At 30.7% G+C, this 20,471-nt stretch overlaps 1 protein-coding gene across 1 annotated transcript; it reads right to left on the reverse strand.

Moving 5' to 3' along the window:
• Positions 1-8,671: 8,671 nt before the first annotated feature.
• On the reverse strand, positions 8,672-12,286 carry LOC122588835 (PHD finger protein ALFIN-LIKE 1-like). The gene is made up of 5 exons (XM_043761046.1): positions 12,014-12,286; positions 11,839-11,871; positions 10,785-11,007; positions 9,207-9,327; positions 8,672-9,124 (listed from the first exon to the last, which is right to left on the reverse strand). Exons 1-5 carry the CDS (start codon positions 12,111-12,113, stop codon positions 8,873-8,875), a joined length of 729 nt encoding a protein of 242 aa, XP_043616981.1. The 5' UTR covers positions 12,114-12,286; the 3' UTR covers positions 8,672-8,872.
• Between the last annotated feature and the right edge of the window lie 8,185 nt (positions 12,287-20,471).

The following is a 20,471-nucleotide window of genomic DNA, read 5'->3' on the forward strand; positions in this document are numbered from 1 at the left end:
TCCTACACTTATTGTTGTTTCCATGTTGTAGCATGTCATTCTTGTAATTAAGTAGCTAGCTAGTTTGCAGTCGTTTCACAATGCACATCATGTTAAGACATTGATGATAAATAAAGGTGTATATTATGCACATCATGTTAAGACATTGATGATAAATAAAGGTGTATATATATACATATAGCTAGGTAATTGTATTTATTCAATCTACCTATAGACTTTTGTTTAGAAATGTTGCAAGAAGTACGTAGTAGTTTGTAACCTAAGATGTTAGACTTTGATATGATCAAAATAAAGTTTTTAAGGGCGCGTTTGATTACAGAAAACACCCATTGTTTTTTAATTTTGTTTTCCAAGAAAACATGAAAAACAGAATTGAAAACGCGTTCTAATAATAGTTTTCTAAAAACGTTTTCAATAAAACAAAAAACAGTGTTTTTACTTTTCAATAAAAAAAACTTGAAAATATCTCTTTCTTGTTTTTCATTTTCATTTTGTATTTCCTCCCTCTCCCCACATCTCTACATGTTTTCAATTTTCTAATTAGAACACGTTTTCAAAATATTTATTTATTTTTCTAGAAAATAAAGCCCTTTTTCATTTTCTAAACAATTAAAAATAAAAAACTAGAAAACATTTTTTACAACCAAACGGACCCTAAATAAGATTTTCTACAACCAAAGTACCAAACGGGGCCTAAATATTCTCATGTTATTCTTATTTTGATACTATTCTTACTTTTTTGGTATTCTGGAGTTGGATGTATTGGATTAGGATTCTCTCTCCTCTCTCTCTCTCTCTATATATATATATATATACTAGCACGGTACCCGCACGATACGGCGGTAGTCATAGCGGCGACGGTGTGATGGCTGAAAGACGGTTGGTGATGGAGCAACATTGAGTTGCGTATATAATTGATGTAAATGGTTAATGGACATATTTTAAAACATAAAAGATTGATAATGTAATTTAATCATTAAGGTTAAGAAGGTAGTGAATGTGAAAGTATTTTATGGGGTGTCAAGTGAAAATATTACATATTTTTAGCATTATCAAAAATAAAAAGGACTATTCTTTTTATAATATAGTATAGATATATGTGTGTGTATGTGCTTCTCATGATAAAAAAATGTGGCATTTTATGTATAAGTTACATCTATAACGGCTAAGTACCGATGAAAGTTGATCTGAAACTGAGGTGGTGTTCAACGTCATTATGCGTTCCATCTTCGGCCATACTTTGATCCTCTCGTAGCTATGTAATGGTATCAACTTATTTTGTGTACTTATGTCTTGAGCTACGAATTTAAGTCGTAAATCAACCAGGATCACTTCTTCAAATGGCAATTTAACACTACAAGCGGTATTCAAGATCGATCAAAGAAATGTATTTAAATTTCAATAACATGTTGTTTGGCGTATAATCATATACCTGTCTTTGAGAAGAAAACAAATTCACACCTAAACACACTAAACATGGGTCCTATATTATTAAAGGAAAAATGTCAGCAGTGATAAACAATGCACTTGCTTTGCTTATGTGGATTATGGTCTATTGGACTGAATGTGTTGTGGATAACAATTGACATACCAGTTAGCTAAAAAGAAAAAGATAGAAGTTAGATAAGTTCGGGAAAATCTGTAAAAGATGACATGCGATAGTTGACATTTAGGTTCCATATTCTAGAAAGAAGATATAAAACGAATAATACCCTTCACGTGTTTCTTTTTAAGTAAAACTAGTTACGAACTTTATCTCCGGAGATATGATATTGCATTCAAAAATTTTATACATGCGAAAGGTACATTCGTTTATTTTTTATTTAAACGTGTGCTTAAAAATGTATTGTCGTGGAAGACATAAGATATAGTAATCATGATGATCAATTTTATGAATAATTGAAGAAAAAAATGGATGCTAGTTAATCATGTAGTAACTATAAAATTTTTTTGTGAAAACACACTATTTTTTTAGAACGGCAAAAAAACAATGTATTAAAATAATAAACAACCGCTAGCAAGACATTAGAGTTCAAATAGTACAATTACATAATTCTAGATAACCAACTATGTACACTATCTGGAACCTGCATGAAACTTTAACTGCAAAGATTACAAAAAGGTAGAAAAAAAACTTATGTCAGTTACAAGACATAAGAAAAAACCTCATCAACGAAGGTCGAGTTACTGGTTTTCACTTCGTGATGTTTTTTATGCAATCACATACAAGCTCCGAGGACACGTATACCAAAAATTAACATAGTGTATAACTAATTATCATTATTTAAGTGTTTAACAACTTATTGGTCTATCAAAATTGAAAAATCATGTTTTTTGTTGGATACATCATTTTGATGAACAAAAAACATGATTTTCTCGATTTTGATAGACCAGTGTTGTTAAACACTTAAATAATGATAAGTAGTTATACACTATGTTAGTTTTATGGACTTTTAATGCATCAAAATGTAGTTTTTAAGTGTTCTCACCGTGTTCTTATTTTAAGACTGTTCTTATTTGATTGCCCCATATATATCTATATATTTATTAAAACAATAGGAATCCTAACCTTTTAAAGCCCTCCTCAATATAAAGCTATTTTTAAAATTTGCCACATAAGTTTTTATCCTATTTGTCATTATTACATTTTTTTGACAATATTTATCCATTAAATATTAAATAAAAAAGATATTTATATACAAACTTAAGAAACCAAATCCCTTATATTTAATAAACAAATCTCATATGCAAAAAAGAAAATTAAAACCGTATAAAGTTAAATATGAGTTTAAATTTTCTATATATTTTTTTTCCCTGTAAAGGCAATATTCTTTATCTAACTTTTTTGATCTTGAATTTATTTAATCAGATCGTATATTATCAAAATCGTTTCATTATAGGAATTTAAATATTTCTAACTAGATAATGATATAACAAGTTGATTCATTGAAGTTACGGGTTATGCAGGTTCATTTCTTTCATGGGTAGCAATTGTTTTAATAAATACATGGGTTGTAATTACAATTATTCCTGATCAAATAAGATATTTAGAGCAAATATGCAGCCACAAGATACTATCAATCTCATTTAAACTAATTTTCACTATCCAAGTAGCACGACACCATTAGGTTTCTAAATATGTTCAACTAAGTTTAATTTTATTTTGGTATTTAAATGTTGAACATTATATATATTATTGATTTCAATGTCAATATTAAAACTTTTAAAAAATAAGTTTAATATCCGCACATCATGCGGGTAAAAAACCTTTTATATCGGATACCTTGTATATATATATATATATATACACACAACTAGTCTTGAAAACCAGGCTTTGCTTCGAAAGTTATGATAATATGTTGTGCAAGTATGGACTGTTTCGGAGTGGAACAACCAGAAAAAAAAATCAAAACGTTCGAGATGGTATTTGTTGATGAATTGGTATGTATTTTTCAAATTATATACTATACACTTTTTGTTTCTCTTTTTGTTGAATTTTTTCTTTTTCTTTTTGTTGAACTTTTTATTTCTCTTTTTGTTGTTCTTAACTTTAAATCGTTTAGTCTAAAATTGTTGTTTCTGTTTGTAGTAAGTTTAAATATCACAACCTGCAAAATTTTAATTTAACTAAAGTTACCAAAAAAAAAAATGAAAAACTAAAATTAGTATTTATATGGAGCTTTTGGCCTTATTTGAATCGTTTTACATTTTATCTTTAACTATTTTAATTTTTTCCGTTATCTATTTAATATATTTAGAACTCCAAATTTTTAGTTTTTAATAATATATATTAAGACTACTTGTCCATTAGACGGGCCTGGGATAATATGTTATAAACATAATGTTTAACAATAATAAAATAGAACGTGTGACTATATCATGAACAAACAATATTTTTAAAAAAAATAGAATGTTAAATTAAAAAAATATATCCAAAAACGAAACAAAAAAGGCCACTAACGCAATATCATAATAACCCAAATATATATAATGTTTTAAAAAGTTCAAATATAATTATTTAAGAGCAATGCTCCAACATTATTTAAATGTCATAAAAGTTAGCATTGAATAATGGTAAATAAAAGAGAAAATAACCCCAATACCATTTTTTAAAATTTTTTATCAATTTACCCAAATTTTTTTAGATTTTAACAAAATACCCACAAAAATCAAAATAATTTTGGAAAATCGCAATGAGATTGTTAAAATCGCAATAAGATTATCAAAATCGCATAAAAATGAATCTCATTGCGATTTTATATAATCTCGTTGCGATTTTCGGAATTTTATTGCGATTTTATGAATCTCATTGCGATTTTTGAAATTTATTGCGATTTTGTTGGGTATTTTGTAAAAATCCTAAAAAACTTGGGTATATTGATATATTTTTAAATAAATTGGGTATTAGAGATTATTTTCTTTAAAGAAAAATTGCAAATTGATGATAACTCAACAATCACAAAAGTAAAACGATGAAAGTTAAATGCTACTAACTGGGGAAAACAAGATAGGGCTTCAAATAAATTAAAGAGAAGATTACATTTTTGGTACCTCAACTTGACAATTTTTGCACTTTTAGTCTCCAACTCAAAAAATTGTAGTTTTCATACCTAAATTTTTATGTTTTTTTAAGTTTTGGTACCACGTTCATACGGCGTTAAATTTTGCCGTTAACGCCCTCACGTGACAAACACGTGAGGGGTATTTTATTATTTTGACCCCCTTTTTTTGAGAAAATTACAGTTTTGATACCTCAAGTTGTCAATTTTTTAATTTTGGTATCTCAAGTAGACAACATTTTTTTTTATTACACTCTATAATTTTCATCTCAGACATTAGCATCTATCAAACAACACACACTTAAAATTCAACACACAGTCATGTGAATCCATGTATACCTATATCTCTATACCATACCAAATCCAATACATAAACATCCATAAATAGATTTAAACCTCTAATATGAATTATACACCACCAGAAAGGGTTGCCGACTATCTCCCTCCCCACCATGCACCAAGTTCCGATCTAATCTCGTTTGTAGCAAATATATTCATCTGTAACAGATTCCGTTAAGATCTTGTTTGTAGCAGATTCCGATCAAGTTTCGTTTGTAGCATATTCCAATAGAAGAAGAGGGTAATTTAGGGGTGAGAGGATTCAGATCTCTTATATGAATCATACACCACCAGAGAGGATTTTTCGGCGACATCAGTTTTTTCCGGCAATCGATCCACCAATGCATTCAGTTATTCCACCATTACCCGTAATTACACCAACAACATATAATATTTCAAGAATAGATACACACCATTAGGTGTTTTTTTAGGATCTGTTAAAAAATAAAAATAAAAAATCATGTGTGTTGATTTTTAAGTGTGTGTTTTTTGATAGATGTTAATGTGTGAGATGAAAATTGGAAAGTGTAATAAAAATATGTTGTCTACTTGAGGTACCAAAAGTGAAAAAATTGACAACTTGAGATATCAAAACTGTAATTTTCTCACGAAAAAATGGGTCAAAAGACTAAAATACCCCTCACGTGTTTGTCGCGTGAGGGCGTTAACGGTAAAATTTAACGCCGTATGAATGTGGTACCAAAACTGGAAAAAAAATACAAAACTTTAGGTATGAAAATTATAATTTTTTGAGTTGGAGACTAAAAGTGCAAAAAGTTGTCAAGTTGAGGTAAAAAAAATATAATTTTCTCTAAATTAAAACAAATTATATGTCAAATTGGATCATGGTTAATAAAGCTATAAAATTTAGGGTCCATCCATGTTAATGAACTTGCAAAAGACAAAAGTTGCAGAAGTGTACAAATAATAGAGACCATTATCGCAACAATTTTAAATTATAAGACCCATGTATTCTCATAGATTAGGGTCAAAAATGAACATATACAAAAGAAAAAAGGAAAGGAAAAAAAATCAAAATGACAAACATTCCTGTAAACTCTTTTTATATCTACTAGCACATTACCTGCATAATGCGGCAATGGTCGTGACGGTGACGATGTGGGGGGGGACAACTATTGGTGATAGATGAGTCGTCGAGTGGTGTAGATAATTGATGTAAATGGTTAATGAAGATATTTTAAAAGATAAATGATTGATAATGTAATTTAAACATTAATATTAAGCAGGTATGTAGGTTAAAATATTTTAAAGGATGCTAAGTGAAAATATTACATATTTTTCTACATTTCCAAAAATAAAGTGTGATTCTTTTTATAATATAGTATAGATGTATAGAATTTGTAACCAAAAGAAAAAAATTTTAACAATAACACACGAGTCTTCCAACTTTTTAGCTTTTAATTAGATGGCAAAAACTTTTTATTCTTCAAAAAGAATATCAGAATTCAGATTTTGGCATTTCTAACTTTAGAATGCAAAATTTAGGTATGTTTAGCAATAGCTTTAGAGAGTTTTACTTTTAATTTTGAAAAAAAAAAACTCATCTTATATTAAAAGTTTTGTTTGAATTCAACTAACTTTTACTTTTTTTATATATAAAAAAAACTCCAAAATGAAATGATATTTGAAATAGCATTTCAGAAACTTTTAATTTAGATGAAACTTTTTATTTATAAAACTAAACAAATATCTTTTGAAACTACAACTACCATACTAAATACTTAAAAAAAACAAAAAACCATAGCTACAGACACTTTTACCAAATATACCCCTAGCCGTTCAAAGAAATTAAACAATAACACACCAACGTTTCCTAATCTTTCTGGTTGATATACTTTTGAATGTATACGCACATGATACATACTAATGTGTTATACGGAGTATTAAGTTTTTTAGTTTGGGTTGTCATCTATATCTATATTATATTATAAAAGAAATAACCCCTTTTATTTATGGAAGTGTTGAAAATATTAGCACCCCTTAAAATATTTCAACATACACTACCCCATAACATTAATGATTAATTTACACTACCAATCCTTTATTCTTTAATATATTTTCATTAACCATTTACATCAATTATCCACACCACTCGACGCCGTCTCCACCACCAACATTCGGCCCCCCACTACAACGGCATTGTCACGACCACCGCTGCATTGCGCGGGTAACGTGCTAGTTATCTTAAACCTATATTCATTGAGTTTATAAATTCGGTTACGTTGTTACATCTACCATTTATTTTATATAGTAAATGCGGTTCATATGAGAAACTTTAGATGAATAATTATTCAACTAACAGGGTTGAAGAAGTCTCAATATGATAACTCATATTTTCTGTCTACCAATCGGAAACATAATAAGACGAGTTAGTCAGTTCAACACAGTCAAATGTTCAACGGATTTTTTCTGCCTAGTAACAAGGACAACCTCATCTAACAAAGTGATAAACAACAACGAGATGCGAACATATGACATGACCGCTATATGTGGTTGATATAGAACGATACAAGTCAAAGAATCCATCAAAAGATCTTAACTTGCGAAAAGAGGTGCATCCAGTGCCTAGAAGTATATAGCCTTGGTCGGGTTATCTATGAGTATAATATACAATTACACATGCTAAAATCCAAAATAGATGCGGGTCAATGAAAACTTGATTACTTGATTTAGGTCGATTTCACTATCAGTTGTTTTGTTTATTTATGAGATTAGGTTTGGTATATTCTAATGAGATAGTAGTAAAGGTAAGACAAAATTAGTATCTTTGGATTTTTGGGTTTTGGAATCACTGTGCGTCAGTGTCATCTTGATTGTGAACCACGACCGAATCAAAAACAAAGAGATACCAAAAATTTTAAGATGAGAATTCTCTCAAGTTGATTTTCCAATTTGATTCACGTTGAAAAGATTTTAATCTTTAAATGAAAATAAATGGTCAAAATTCATCCAACAGCCAAGATTACCATAAGGTTAACTTAAAAGAAATTCCGTCCAAAAATTTTAGTTGAAAAGAAACCAGTCAGTTGGCTTAAAACGCATTCAAGTAACGTAGATTTTCTAGTTCCACGAAATGCTCAAAGGACCAACTCTTTAACAGATCAAAGCCCAAGATTACTACTTAAAAAACATGGACACAGATCCAAACACTGAATTAATGTATATGCTCTTCTTGTTAAGGAATCAAGTTTTACCAAGTTCAAGTTTGAATCCAAAATCAAGTTTTTATCTGGTTTTAGGTATCATACTAATGATAGCGCATATTTTAGTCTAATTTAAAAATAAAAAAATAAAAATTGAAAACACGCAGTAAAATGTCCTACATGCCGGTCCAAAATTGTTGAGCAAACTCCAAAAGAAAAATCATTACATATAAAGAAGCTTTTATCAATGAGCTCAAACTCAAATTGCGCTTTGTCAAGCTCTGGAGTCGGAACATACATATTTCAACCTATCCTGATTCCAGCATTGGAACCAAACTTGAACTTCATCCAGCCACAATCAGGGCTACATCATAGAGACTAGTCAAACTATCAAATGAGGTTCAAGCTAAAACAAAAGTTACCAAGTTATGTTTACCATTGCCAAGAACTCCTACAAAGGGATTAATATTGGGGAATTTTTGCTGTGCATTGTGCAATGGGTTGAAATATTTTAGTTATTAGAAATCTACGATATAATAAACTACCATTTCTAAAGAAAAGTAGGTAAAGTTTTATGACTAAAAATCTGAAAACTGAAGTGCAAGCATATAACAAAGGGGCGACAAGCACTGTATCACTAAGCTGAACAGCTAAACTTACAATCCTGCAACAAAACCATATCCTAAAAAAAAGAAGTCAAAGTCACTTCAATAACCACATATACCTATATATGTTGTAGAAAAAAGACCAGATCCTACTAGCAAATAGATAGACGTCCCATAAGTTTGAAGGGGCATTACTGTCATGGCCTTACGGGCGCCCTTTCTTTGTGCTGCAAGAAGGGCATTTGTACTGCTTGATGCTTTCAGCTTTAGCTGGTGTTATTTTCACACACTTACCATGATACCACCTCTCACATATGTCACACCCAATCCAAAACTCATCCCCACTGTAATTCCCTCCACAGCTCCCACAAAGGGTTTCTCCATGTTCATCATCATCTTCTGCATAACCTTCATCATAACCCCTTGGTGTGCTCTTTGCCTGACCATCATTCGTTCTCTGTAACCAAGCGATAAATTAAAGATTGTTAGTTTAGCTGCTAAAATGTGTGCGACATTGTAGAATGCAATTAGTTGATTACTTTTGTGCTCGATCTAGATTTGTTGCCGTTATCTGCATTAGGCTTCTCCTTGGAATGCTTCCTCTCTGTTACGACTTCAAAGACGGTGGGTAGGTCATTTATCATGCTGAACAGACGTTTCCTGTGAAAGAGTGGGGATTTAAACATATGTATTTATATAGGAAAAGGGAACATTTAAATCTTGCATTTCACAGAAAGATCCCATACCAACTAAAGTTTAATGCCGTCTAGACAAGCACTAGAACCGAACTTGTGAACCCTTGTGGATCTTAATGGTAACTTGGTAATAACAGGGAGTGCAAAGAATATTGAGCCATTATCATTAGGAAACAGTGTATTAATAGATATATTCTCGGTGATCAGATACAATATTAGGAAACTTCAGAATCTTTTTTTATTATTTTTGAAAAGTGGAGACTTCAAAAAGTGGAAACAGGATCTAGAAACTTAACTCAATTAGAATTCAAATATCTCGTAGTATTAAAAAACTAACGATTCATGCTTCCTTTCTTTGATTTTAGTTTTTATTTTACAATATGGGTTAATAAGTTCTTCCTAAATTAGACTTCTGAAACATTATGTTACACAACTCACATCGTTACTAGAGAATGAATTATTGTAAAAGTTGCTTAAGGTCAGTCACTTGCTACATAAGGTCTAATCTTTGAAATTCTACCAACAAAAATAACTACTATCGCACATCACCACAAACTCTCCTTCCACCTAAAAGAAGACATAACAGAAGATGATCACCGGGTAACAAAGCTGAGCATCACAAGAACAAAACACCTGTATTTAGAGTTTAGACTGACTCACTATCCATCTACATAATTGATAGTGCTATGCATACACATGAGTATTGTTAAATGCAAGCAGAAAAAACTCTGAAGATTAACCGAGTGAAGGATAAAACTTTTGCAACTCTGAAAGACACATGACTACTTATTTCAAAATTAGTCTCCTTATTTCATTTTCTGTCAATAAGTCTGATGGTCACAGACCACACAGCAAAATTAGCACACACAATTATCATCAGCCTCAATCCCTTAAGCTATAAACAAAAGACATTAATCACACCCATATATATTTCCTTGTTGAAAAACAATTGCTCACAAAGAAGCTACTACTTCCAACTTTCCGAGGATAATAGATTCAACTAATCAATTGTTGACAACATATAAATCCAATCATAAGTTTACATCATTCTTCCATATCATACAAAAAGGAAGAAAAACTCAAAATATTTCTTCCTTGAAATAAACTTGGGTCATAACCTAGAGTCATTTTGGATGGTCAATCTATACGCTTCCATGCAAACACTACCTTTGCAAAGCTTGTTTTAAATAAACATCATTTGCAACTCATTAAGAAACAGATTAAAAGTTACATATCTTCAAAAAACACAGGTAGTTACTAGGTTAGTGCTCTCACTAGCTAAAACTTATACTTCAATTTCTGAGTTGTTAGCAGAAAAAGGAAAATAAAAATAGGACGACAAATAAGACATTAAATATGCATATGAATAGAATAAACAAGATTATAGTAAGGCATAATTACAATATACGAGATGAAAGATACCTCTCATTTCTATTCAAGCGAGCACCAAAGTAGAAAGCAACCGCCAACAACCAAGAATCAGTATGGACAGCCACCAACGACAGCCAATCTCTTCTCTGCATACCATCCCTTGCAAAATTGATCCCCAAAGCTGGTTCCGGAAGTTCTGGAGGGACTTCCTCTGCTGGCAGCGTGACCTCCCATGTTTCATTTGGATGTCCATACAAACACAAATTCTCTTTCTCTACAAGTTCACAAATCATCAATTCACCACATTTAGTAATTCAACAATTTACCCAAACTACATTCATTTCATAACACTAAGCAATCAATTGCAACTACCAAAAACTCATAAAAATAAAACAGCCACAGCGTTTCATAACTTGAATTCTTCAAATATTGAAAATTGTTTCATCTAACTTAATATTTTTCCAATCCAAAACTTATATAATCACTTAACCTTAAATACGCAAAATTATTTCCTAACTGCAGTAACCAAACACAAAACATAATTGCTCAGAAATCATTACTCCTATAAAGCAGCAAAAAAACTTCAAACACATTCGTTCTCCATTTAGAAAAATAAAACGACATTTTAACTCTATATCAAAATTAGTTTAAATTTCGATGTTTACGATACACGAAATGAAAGTTTTTCACCAACTGTACACAAATTCATTCAATGCAATAACTTTTGTAGGTGGAGTATCAATTTTCAAATCTAAAAAGTTATCAAACTGACCAAAATAGTCAAACATGACTTAGTTGACTTTCCCACACACTTAAAAAATATACACTCACGCTCAACCACTTCGCATAAGTTGTCACTCTTCACACCACAAACTAAGCACAAATTTAGTTTTATAATTTTATTATTCATTTTATAATAATTAGCACCAAATAATATATAAATTAGTGTTATAACGTTAATTACAATTTTATTCAATTTTTTAAAAACAGTTTATAGCTTAAATTTAATCCTAAAAATCAAACAAATATACTTATAACAAATTAATTAAATTCTAAAAATGTAATTAAATTAAATATAAATTAAAATAAAAGCAGCGAGATAAACCTGGATCGCAGGTAGCATAAAACTCATCAACATCTGCAACAATACAAAAGAGGATTTATTTAATTAATTAACTGGATATTACTGTTATAAACAATAGAAATTAATAAAATTAAAAAAGTCAAATAGCTATAGATATAGCAAATGAAATATATATATATATATAATATATATATACCGTAAGTGAGAGCACGAACGATGCCGGAACGACGAGCACTGTAATCCTTGAAGATCTCTTCAACAGTACGAGGACTTGATGAAATTGCAGCCATTTCCATAAATAGCAATAAAATAAACTTTTGTGAAAAAAAAAACAAATTAATTAATTAATTAAGGTAAAAACTTATTTATTTATTATTTAAAAAAATATATATATTTCAGATCTGAGAAAATGAAAACGGTTATAACAGAAATAACAGATCGAGATGAAGTGACGGTTATTGATGTTGTTTGTTCGCCATGAGAGAGAAAAAAAAGAAGGAAAAAAAATCACACAGTTTTTGTATGAAGAGAGAGAAAGAGATGATGAAGATTTGTATAGGGAGGGTGAAATGAGGAAGAACTGATGCCTATATTTGACTTTTCTTTTCTGTTTCCTTTTCAGATCGAATTGTGGCCGTCGGATTTTGGGGTTCCATTTCTTTTTGTTTTTATTGTACTTTTTGTAATAAATCTATGAGAGGTATTTTTCGAGTTTTTCTATCTCACAAGTCATAAGTTTCTTTTAAATTCAAACTCAATATACTCTTTTTACGTAAAAAAACTCACTTGTTTTTAAGAAAATCCCTTTTATCTCTAGCATCTTACCTATACTAGAACTTAAATTCGAAACTTTAAAATCTCAAGTCCTTAACAATTAGCTCGTTTTACCAAAATAGAGATTTGATTTAAGATCAACGAACTAAATATATTTCCAATTCCGACTGTAGCACTTCCAGCTCTATCTCATCCTCATCCCCTGACCATCCTAAGCCCTCTTCTCCGCCCATGTAGAAAAGGAGCCACTGCCTACTGCAACTCATCCATCAAGAGATACCCACTACAATACATGAGTTTAAATAATTATTGGTGAAACCAAATTATTTTATGGATAAATTTGTTAGGGATTATATTATAACACTCACAACGCCTCGTGGTAGTCATGTGGTTGGCGCACATTTGACCTGGCCATGAATGCACCCTACTAGGTGTGACATGTGGCCCGCAGCATTTCAACCCATCCCGACGAAACCTATCCACCTCTCAAGTCGAAGTTGATTTGGAATTGAAGTCCACACGAATCAAAAACGAAATTAAAAGACAAAACCAAATCAAGTGAAGAACCAAAAGGCACCAAGAAAGTATCATGGACTTTGTTAGTAGAAAAAAGTTCTAACGAAATGTTGGCTCAACGCTTTCGAAGATCCGATTCCTAGCTAACTCCTTAACCGGCGATAGTTTTTGTGGGGAATTCATTGACAACTACAAGTCACCAAATAATGGCAGCCAACTAAAGAACATGTCGCCAAGTTCAACACCATTTAAAGCCATGACTATAAACACTAAAGCAGTGGTGAAAATGATGCCCAAGTAATAGATGCAACTCGAAAGGCATACTTTCAAGCAAAGGGATGCAAGTTAAATACTACGATTATTGGTTGCTTTTAAAAGATAAATCGATGTTTCTCGTGCATTTCGATGTTGACGTTGGTCTAACTATGGTCAAAAAGAAGTGATGTGTGAAAATCTAGTTACATTAAAATCCTTAAAAATACTCCGAATCGAATACCACACACAATCGGGCAGTGGACCCGTTCGTATGCAATATAGATTAAAGCAAGTAAAGGTTCGTTCCACGGAGACTACAAAGAGCTAGAGAGTTTTAAGTAGTTAAAAAGATTTTGGTTTTTAAAGACACCACGTCATCTTGATTTTGTATTAAAAGTTAGTTGATTGAAAGAGTTAGAAATTCCTAAGAATTTATCGAAAAGAAAATTGTTTTATATCAAATAGGATGAGAAGATCATCCACTTCGACTCCATGACACACATTATTTAGGTTGCACTTAAATGAAGAACCAATTCGAATATGTTGATTAATAACCGAGAACTAAACAAAGACTCACCCCGTGCCCGTCAAGTTCATTACTTTATTCAATTCCCTTAATTAACTAGTTCCATTACTAAGACCGGTACCCCAAGACGCCTTTCATAACTTTCCTAACCAACTAATTGTTTTGATTATTTAGATAACAATTGTGTCTCTTGATTGTACTCAAACATTAACCCGTTAACTCTTATTAACTATTAATTACTTTCTACCGTACCCGTCATAGAAACAATCGCTTCTAACCAAGCAATCAAAATAACTTTTACACAGCCTAGTTACCACTAAAATCAAATCAACTTGAATTCAAAAGATTATGCAACCATTATTCAATGTATCACTTCATCTCAGTGGATGACGAATTATTTAGCTACTCATAATCATAAACAAAGCACAATGAGTAAAAGTATAAGAGAACATAATGTACCAATGTGTAGAAAACAAGTAAAAGCTAAGAATCGATAACCGAATGCCTTGAAGCTCACGAACAACCCTTGGACCTTGATGGACGAAAAAGTTGCTGAGTATTGCCCCAAAAAACCCTAAAATCGACTAGAGGTGATTGTATATCGAATGGGAGGGTTATGGTCTTGTATTTATAGTGAAAAATCAAAAACCCTTCAGCCGACCTATTTTATGCGCCGCACATAAGCTCCATGCGCCGCACAAACTCGCAAATTTCTATATTTCAGACTTTCCATGCCCGATATGCGCCGCACGACTCTCTTGTGCGCCGCATAGGCACTTTTGCCAAATTCCCTGACCAAAATTAGACAATTCTGTGCGCCGCATGCCACTTCTATGCGCCGCATAAGTTTCCAAATTTTACGAAACTTGTATTTTTCAACTCGTCTTCACTCGTACTCGTCCAAAAATCATCCTAATGCATCTTTTAACCTTCCAAATGCTATTTCTAACCAATGTACGTGTTCTAAGCCTGAAATCACTAACAATACCATCAAAGCATTGAATATACATATAATTTGCACATTATTAAGCTTAAAACGACTTATAAACGATATGAAAATATGCATATAAATGGACATATCATGAAGACTATCTCCTTGTTGAAGATATTATAGATGAGCAAAACTATGAACCCGTCAACCTTCCAAAGATAAGCTTCTCAGTCCGGATCCGTATACATTCCTAATGAAATCGAAAACCACACGGACCTCGACATCATCCGACGCGGCATTGTCCCATTCTTTGGCATCCAATTTTGCCGTGCGCCTCAACAAACTTGGTTAGCTCCCGACGAGAGTTATTGATACAAAAGAGGAATCCTTTGCCACCATTTGCACGGAAGACGAAAAACGTACAATGTCCGCGCATTTATGGGGCAAAGTATATTTAGTTAGGGGAAGGGAATATGAGGCTGTTAGACATCTAAGTTAGGTGGAAAACCCTTCACATACTTTTTTTAAACCATAAAAATCATGAAGGTCAAACATTTATTCAAAATATTAAAATATTTGTATGTAAAGGGTTTTTCACCCAAGTTGGGTGTATAACAGCGTCATACTCACTTTTCTCATTTAGTTATTAGTCACATAAGAGAAAAACTTTCTCACATTAACGAAGGCGAAAATGATGAATGGCTAAAAACACTACTTTCGAAGTGCCAACGCCTATTAATGTTAACTAGGAATTTCATGCCGCCCAATGGGCGGTGTAGGTTTTTGAAAACGTTTGTGTTTATGGGTAGGGTTAAAAAAATCACAAATTCATGGGAGACAAAAAATATTGAAACCCAACTTTAAATAAATACAAAAGGAATATATTAAACAAAAAAATTAAAAAGAGAACCAAAAAACAAAAAGAAATACGATAACTAAATGAATAAGTTATAAAAAAAACAAATGTTACATGTGAAAAAGGTATAAAAACAAAATGTTCAAAATAATACATATGATATTTAATGCAATAAAAAAATTTATAAAAAAAAGAACCAAAAAACATAGTAAATAATAAAATATATATGAAATATTTTCTAAAGAATTTTACAGAGTTACTAGACGTCAGAATAAAACTTAGAATCCTCTCCTTAATGAAACCAAAACGAATTTGCTCCATGAAACCTATAAAATCTGAATACTTCTTTTGCCCGGTACGAGAAAGATATGTCAAGACTTAAAAGAGGAGATTAGTTGTGACCTGAAATGAAGCGGGAGGTTATGAAATACATTAAGAGTTCCTCCATGGTGAGGCGTTTTACGTTTTTGCATATGAGGAAAGCTAAGATCTCGGCATAACGATTCTTTCAAAATCTTTCTCGACTCAGCAAGGTTACTATTTGTTTGGAATTGCCCGCAGAACTTCCGGGAATTTATTGTACCTTTCATGTTTCCCATTTTATGAAGTATTATATCGTCAAGGTTTCACATGTACAATTAAAAGAAATCAATTTTCAAAACGATATAAAATAAGATAATGTCGAGGAGCCTATTGCCTCTGTGAAGAGGCGTTTTAAGAAGAATATGATTTAAAGTTTTACGGCAGTACAAAGTGATATGAAAGCATGGATGGATGACGATGTGTTAATGAAATTTGAGAGTCGTTGCTAGATGCGACTTGGATCACCAGGTCCTGATCCGTTCCAAGTTGGCGAGAGTTGTAACATCTTAAATTTTTAGGTGAATAAAAATTAACTTTTATTATGGTTTTGCCTTTAAAATAATTTCCTAGTATTTTATTTTTGGATACAGGATTAATTTAGTTGGAACTTTAGCGGATAGTGGACAAAATACCCACAAAAACTAGAAAGGGGTGTGTCATCAAGGATGAGATGCCAGTCATCCTCCTAACTTTCAAATTATCATTCCACTAACTTATTTCTTTTCTTCTTGCACCTTCTTGTCCATTCCATTTCAAACAAAATTTAATCTTCCATTATTCAATTAGAAATCATAATAATCATATCATAGTGAAGAGTTAAATTTGGAAGCATTGAGTGCATGGGTTGTGTGTGTATCGACATCAACAAGAAGGATGGAAGAAGATTTTGTAATCCCAAATCTTAATTCAAACTCTTTTCTTGAAGGTAACAATTCCTTTAACCTACTTTTGTTTGTTCTTGAGAATTAGGGTTCATACAACCAATTAAATTGAGAGTTTTAGGAAAAATGATTATTTTGCCATTAGAGCTTTTCCATTTACGAATTTACGGTTCTTTAATTTATAAGAATTTGGGGTTCTCTTAAAAATGGGTTATTTGTTTGAAATCAGGCTAGGGTTCATGAAAATGGATAAATTTGGGGATTTTAGTTGAGTTGGCTATATTGTAATGCTTTTCTAAAACTCTTTCTTGTAATGGAGCATATTGATTTGTAGTTGCATGAATATTTTGATAAAAATGTTTTTAATGGTCTTTATGGACAAAGTAACAAAATGAAGATTTTGAGTAGTAATTAATGTAGTATGACCATATAGAAGTGATTATGAAAAGATGGAAACAATGATTTTTGAGTAAAATGTTGTATGGTTATATTGATGAGATAATGAAATGGTGATTTTAAATGAGCTATGGCCATGATGTTGTGAAATTAATTTGAGATATTGAAAGAAGCCAACTTTAAGAATGATGAGAATGTAAATTAGTGAAAATTGCTAGTGAATTATTTGTGTTTGACTATGGTTAGATAGCCTTGAATATGGTGGATGACCTTATACGTGTTTTGAATTTGATTTGCTAGATTGAAATTTGTAATCTGTGTTCTTGCGGTCATCATGGATTTGGTTGTCGCGAAAGAGGTGAGTACTTTTGCATACGATTATATGTATGTTTGATCGATTACCATATGATGGTGGATTTCGTGTGTGAAAATTGATTTGGTGTTAGGGTCTAATTTGAGGTCGGGACCTAAGGGGGCGTTTGGTTCGCAGATAATTTATGAAGGAATTGGAATCTGTTAAAGGAATTGGAATTTGAAGGAATTGGAATTTGAAAGTTATAACAAATGACAAAAAACTTGTCATGTGTTTGGTTGACGGAATTCAACGGAATTTAACTAAGGAATCTCAATTGAAATTATAACAAATGACAAAAATACCATTTATAATAAAACTAAAATAATAATAATTATTATTATAATAATAGTATAATAATATAATTATAATACAGGAATTTATAAAAAATTAAAAAACTATATTAAATTAAAAAACATAATAAATAAATAATTATAATAATACTTATTATTATATTTAATAAAAAATAGAAATAAATAATAACTAATAAAAATGTAAATAATAATAAATAAAATAATAACAATGATAAATAACTAAAAATAATAAATATTAATAATGATAAAATATAATTGACAAATCTTAATAATAATAATTATATATAACAAATGATTATTATTTATTTTAATAAATATATCTAAATATTTTATATCATAATAAGAAATTAATAAAAATAAAATTATAATATATAAAAATGTTAATAGTAATAATATAATAATAATAATGATAAATTATTAAAAATATAAATTTAAATAATAATAAATACAAAAAATAATAATATATTTACTAAATAATAATAAAAATAATAAACATTAATAAAAATAATAGTAAAAAAATAGCTTCTTAAATCCTAGTTAAATAATAGTTAAAGAAAAGGTTAAAATAATAATTATTTTATATTAGTTAAATAAAATACATTAAAATATATTATTTTATAAAATATATTAAATTATAATAGCTTCTTAAATCCTGGTGTATAAAATAATAATTATTTTATAATAGTTAAATAAAATATATTAAAAAATAATAAAATAATATTTAATAAATAAATAAATAAATAAAAGGTTAAAAAAGTAACTAAAAATATTAATAATAATTATTATTATAATAAAATTTATAATAACATAATTACTCAATTTAATAATCTTCATAATCATAACAATAACAATAACTTAAAAAGGATAATTTAGTCAAAAATGTGAATTCCAAAGGAATTGAAAACATTCCTTTGAATTTGTGAAGGAATTCAAATTCCTATGTTTAAGGGAATTTAATAGAATGTTTTAAATTCCAATTCAATCAAAAACTCCAACCAAACATGAAATGAAAGGAATTTGAATTCCAATGAATTCCATGGAATTCCTTCTAACCAAACACCCCCTAGTTGAATTGAGATGGGGCCTAAGAACCTCTTCTTGAATTGAGATAAAGCCTAAGAATCTTTGAGGCCTAAGAACCTCTTGAGTATATTGTTAGCGTACGTATATGGATCCATGTATATTTTGTTAGCGCAAAGGTGAGTATGCAAGTAATGGTATGACGATGCCATTGGCTACATGTGATAGTCCTTTGTGTTTTTGCCCTCCTTCGTGTGTATAAGCGTATGCAATGGTATTCACTAAGCTTTGGCTTATTATTTTAGTTGTTACCCTTTTTATAGGTTGTCCTGGAAGTGAAACAAGCTTAAATGCTTGGAGATTAAAGTTGAATTGGAAATTGGAATGTTAACTTTGCGGTAAAAATGCTCTTGTGACTAGAACCCGTAGTAGCTCCCTTTGAACTATTGGCTCATTGTACATTTGATTGTTTTGGTAACGTTTGGTCATGTATATTTCTGTAAAAATTGGTTTGAGTCATGGTCATTTGTACATAATGTATTTGGTCTAACTTTGGTTAATGACATAATGGGTAAACGACCCGTTTGGTTGTAAAATGAACGTTTGATGGATACATTTGCTATGTTTGCTACTGAGTTTGTAGCTTTTTTGAATCACAAAATTGGTCATTTGAATCATGAGAATGAGTTTACCAAAGTTACAAGTTAAGTCAAGTGTCAAATTTGAGTTTTAATTCTGTCAGACCCAAATATGCGGCGCATATTTTGGTCCATGCGGGCGCATTTTTGGAAGCCTGAAGTTTGGGTGCCTTCTGAGCAAAAATGTTGCGCATGTTTCATGTCTGAACAACATGCGGCGCATCTCTAAAAAAAAAAAATCTTTGTATTTTTGGTTGAGTCGAGTTGGGTACTTTCAGTATTAAAGTGAAATTGTTGGTTCTCAAAGAAGTTAATATTTTTGTATGGAGGCCTTGCTTAATCGTCTACCTACTCGGGATGAGTTTGCCAAAAGAAATGTATACCTTGTTAATCTGAATTGCAGTTTTTTGTAATGTGGTAATGGAAACTCTCGAGCAGATTTTAACTGCATACGTATGGGAGCAAACCTGATTTTGTCTGATTACCCGGTAATGTGAAATTCCACCAATTCATGTATTTCCAGTTAACGACCTATTATGTATTGATCGGGACTTACCACTTGACAAAAGAAATAACAAGATCATTAAAGCAATTATTATGACTTCTATGTGATGCTTATGGAAAGCAACAAACCGGAACATTTTCGATTATGAAAGTTTTGTGGGAACTAATGTTATAGGCGAGATCAAATTATTAACGTATATGTGGATTGAAAGTAGATCAAAAGGATGCTCCATAGATCGGAGGTGTTGGATATCTTTTGATATATAGTTCAGTAATATTGTATTTTCATAAAAGTTGTACATAGTATAATTGTGTTGTGAAGTTAACA

Source organism: Erigeron canadensis, chromosome 2 (genome assembly GCF_010389155.1).
Source record: "Erigeron canadensis isolate Cc75 chromosome 2, C_canadensis_v1, whole genome shotgun sequence".
Taxonomy (NCBI): domain Eukaryota; kingdom Viridiplantae; phylum Streptophyta; class Magnoliopsida; order Asterales; family Asteraceae; genus Erigeron; species Erigeron canadensis.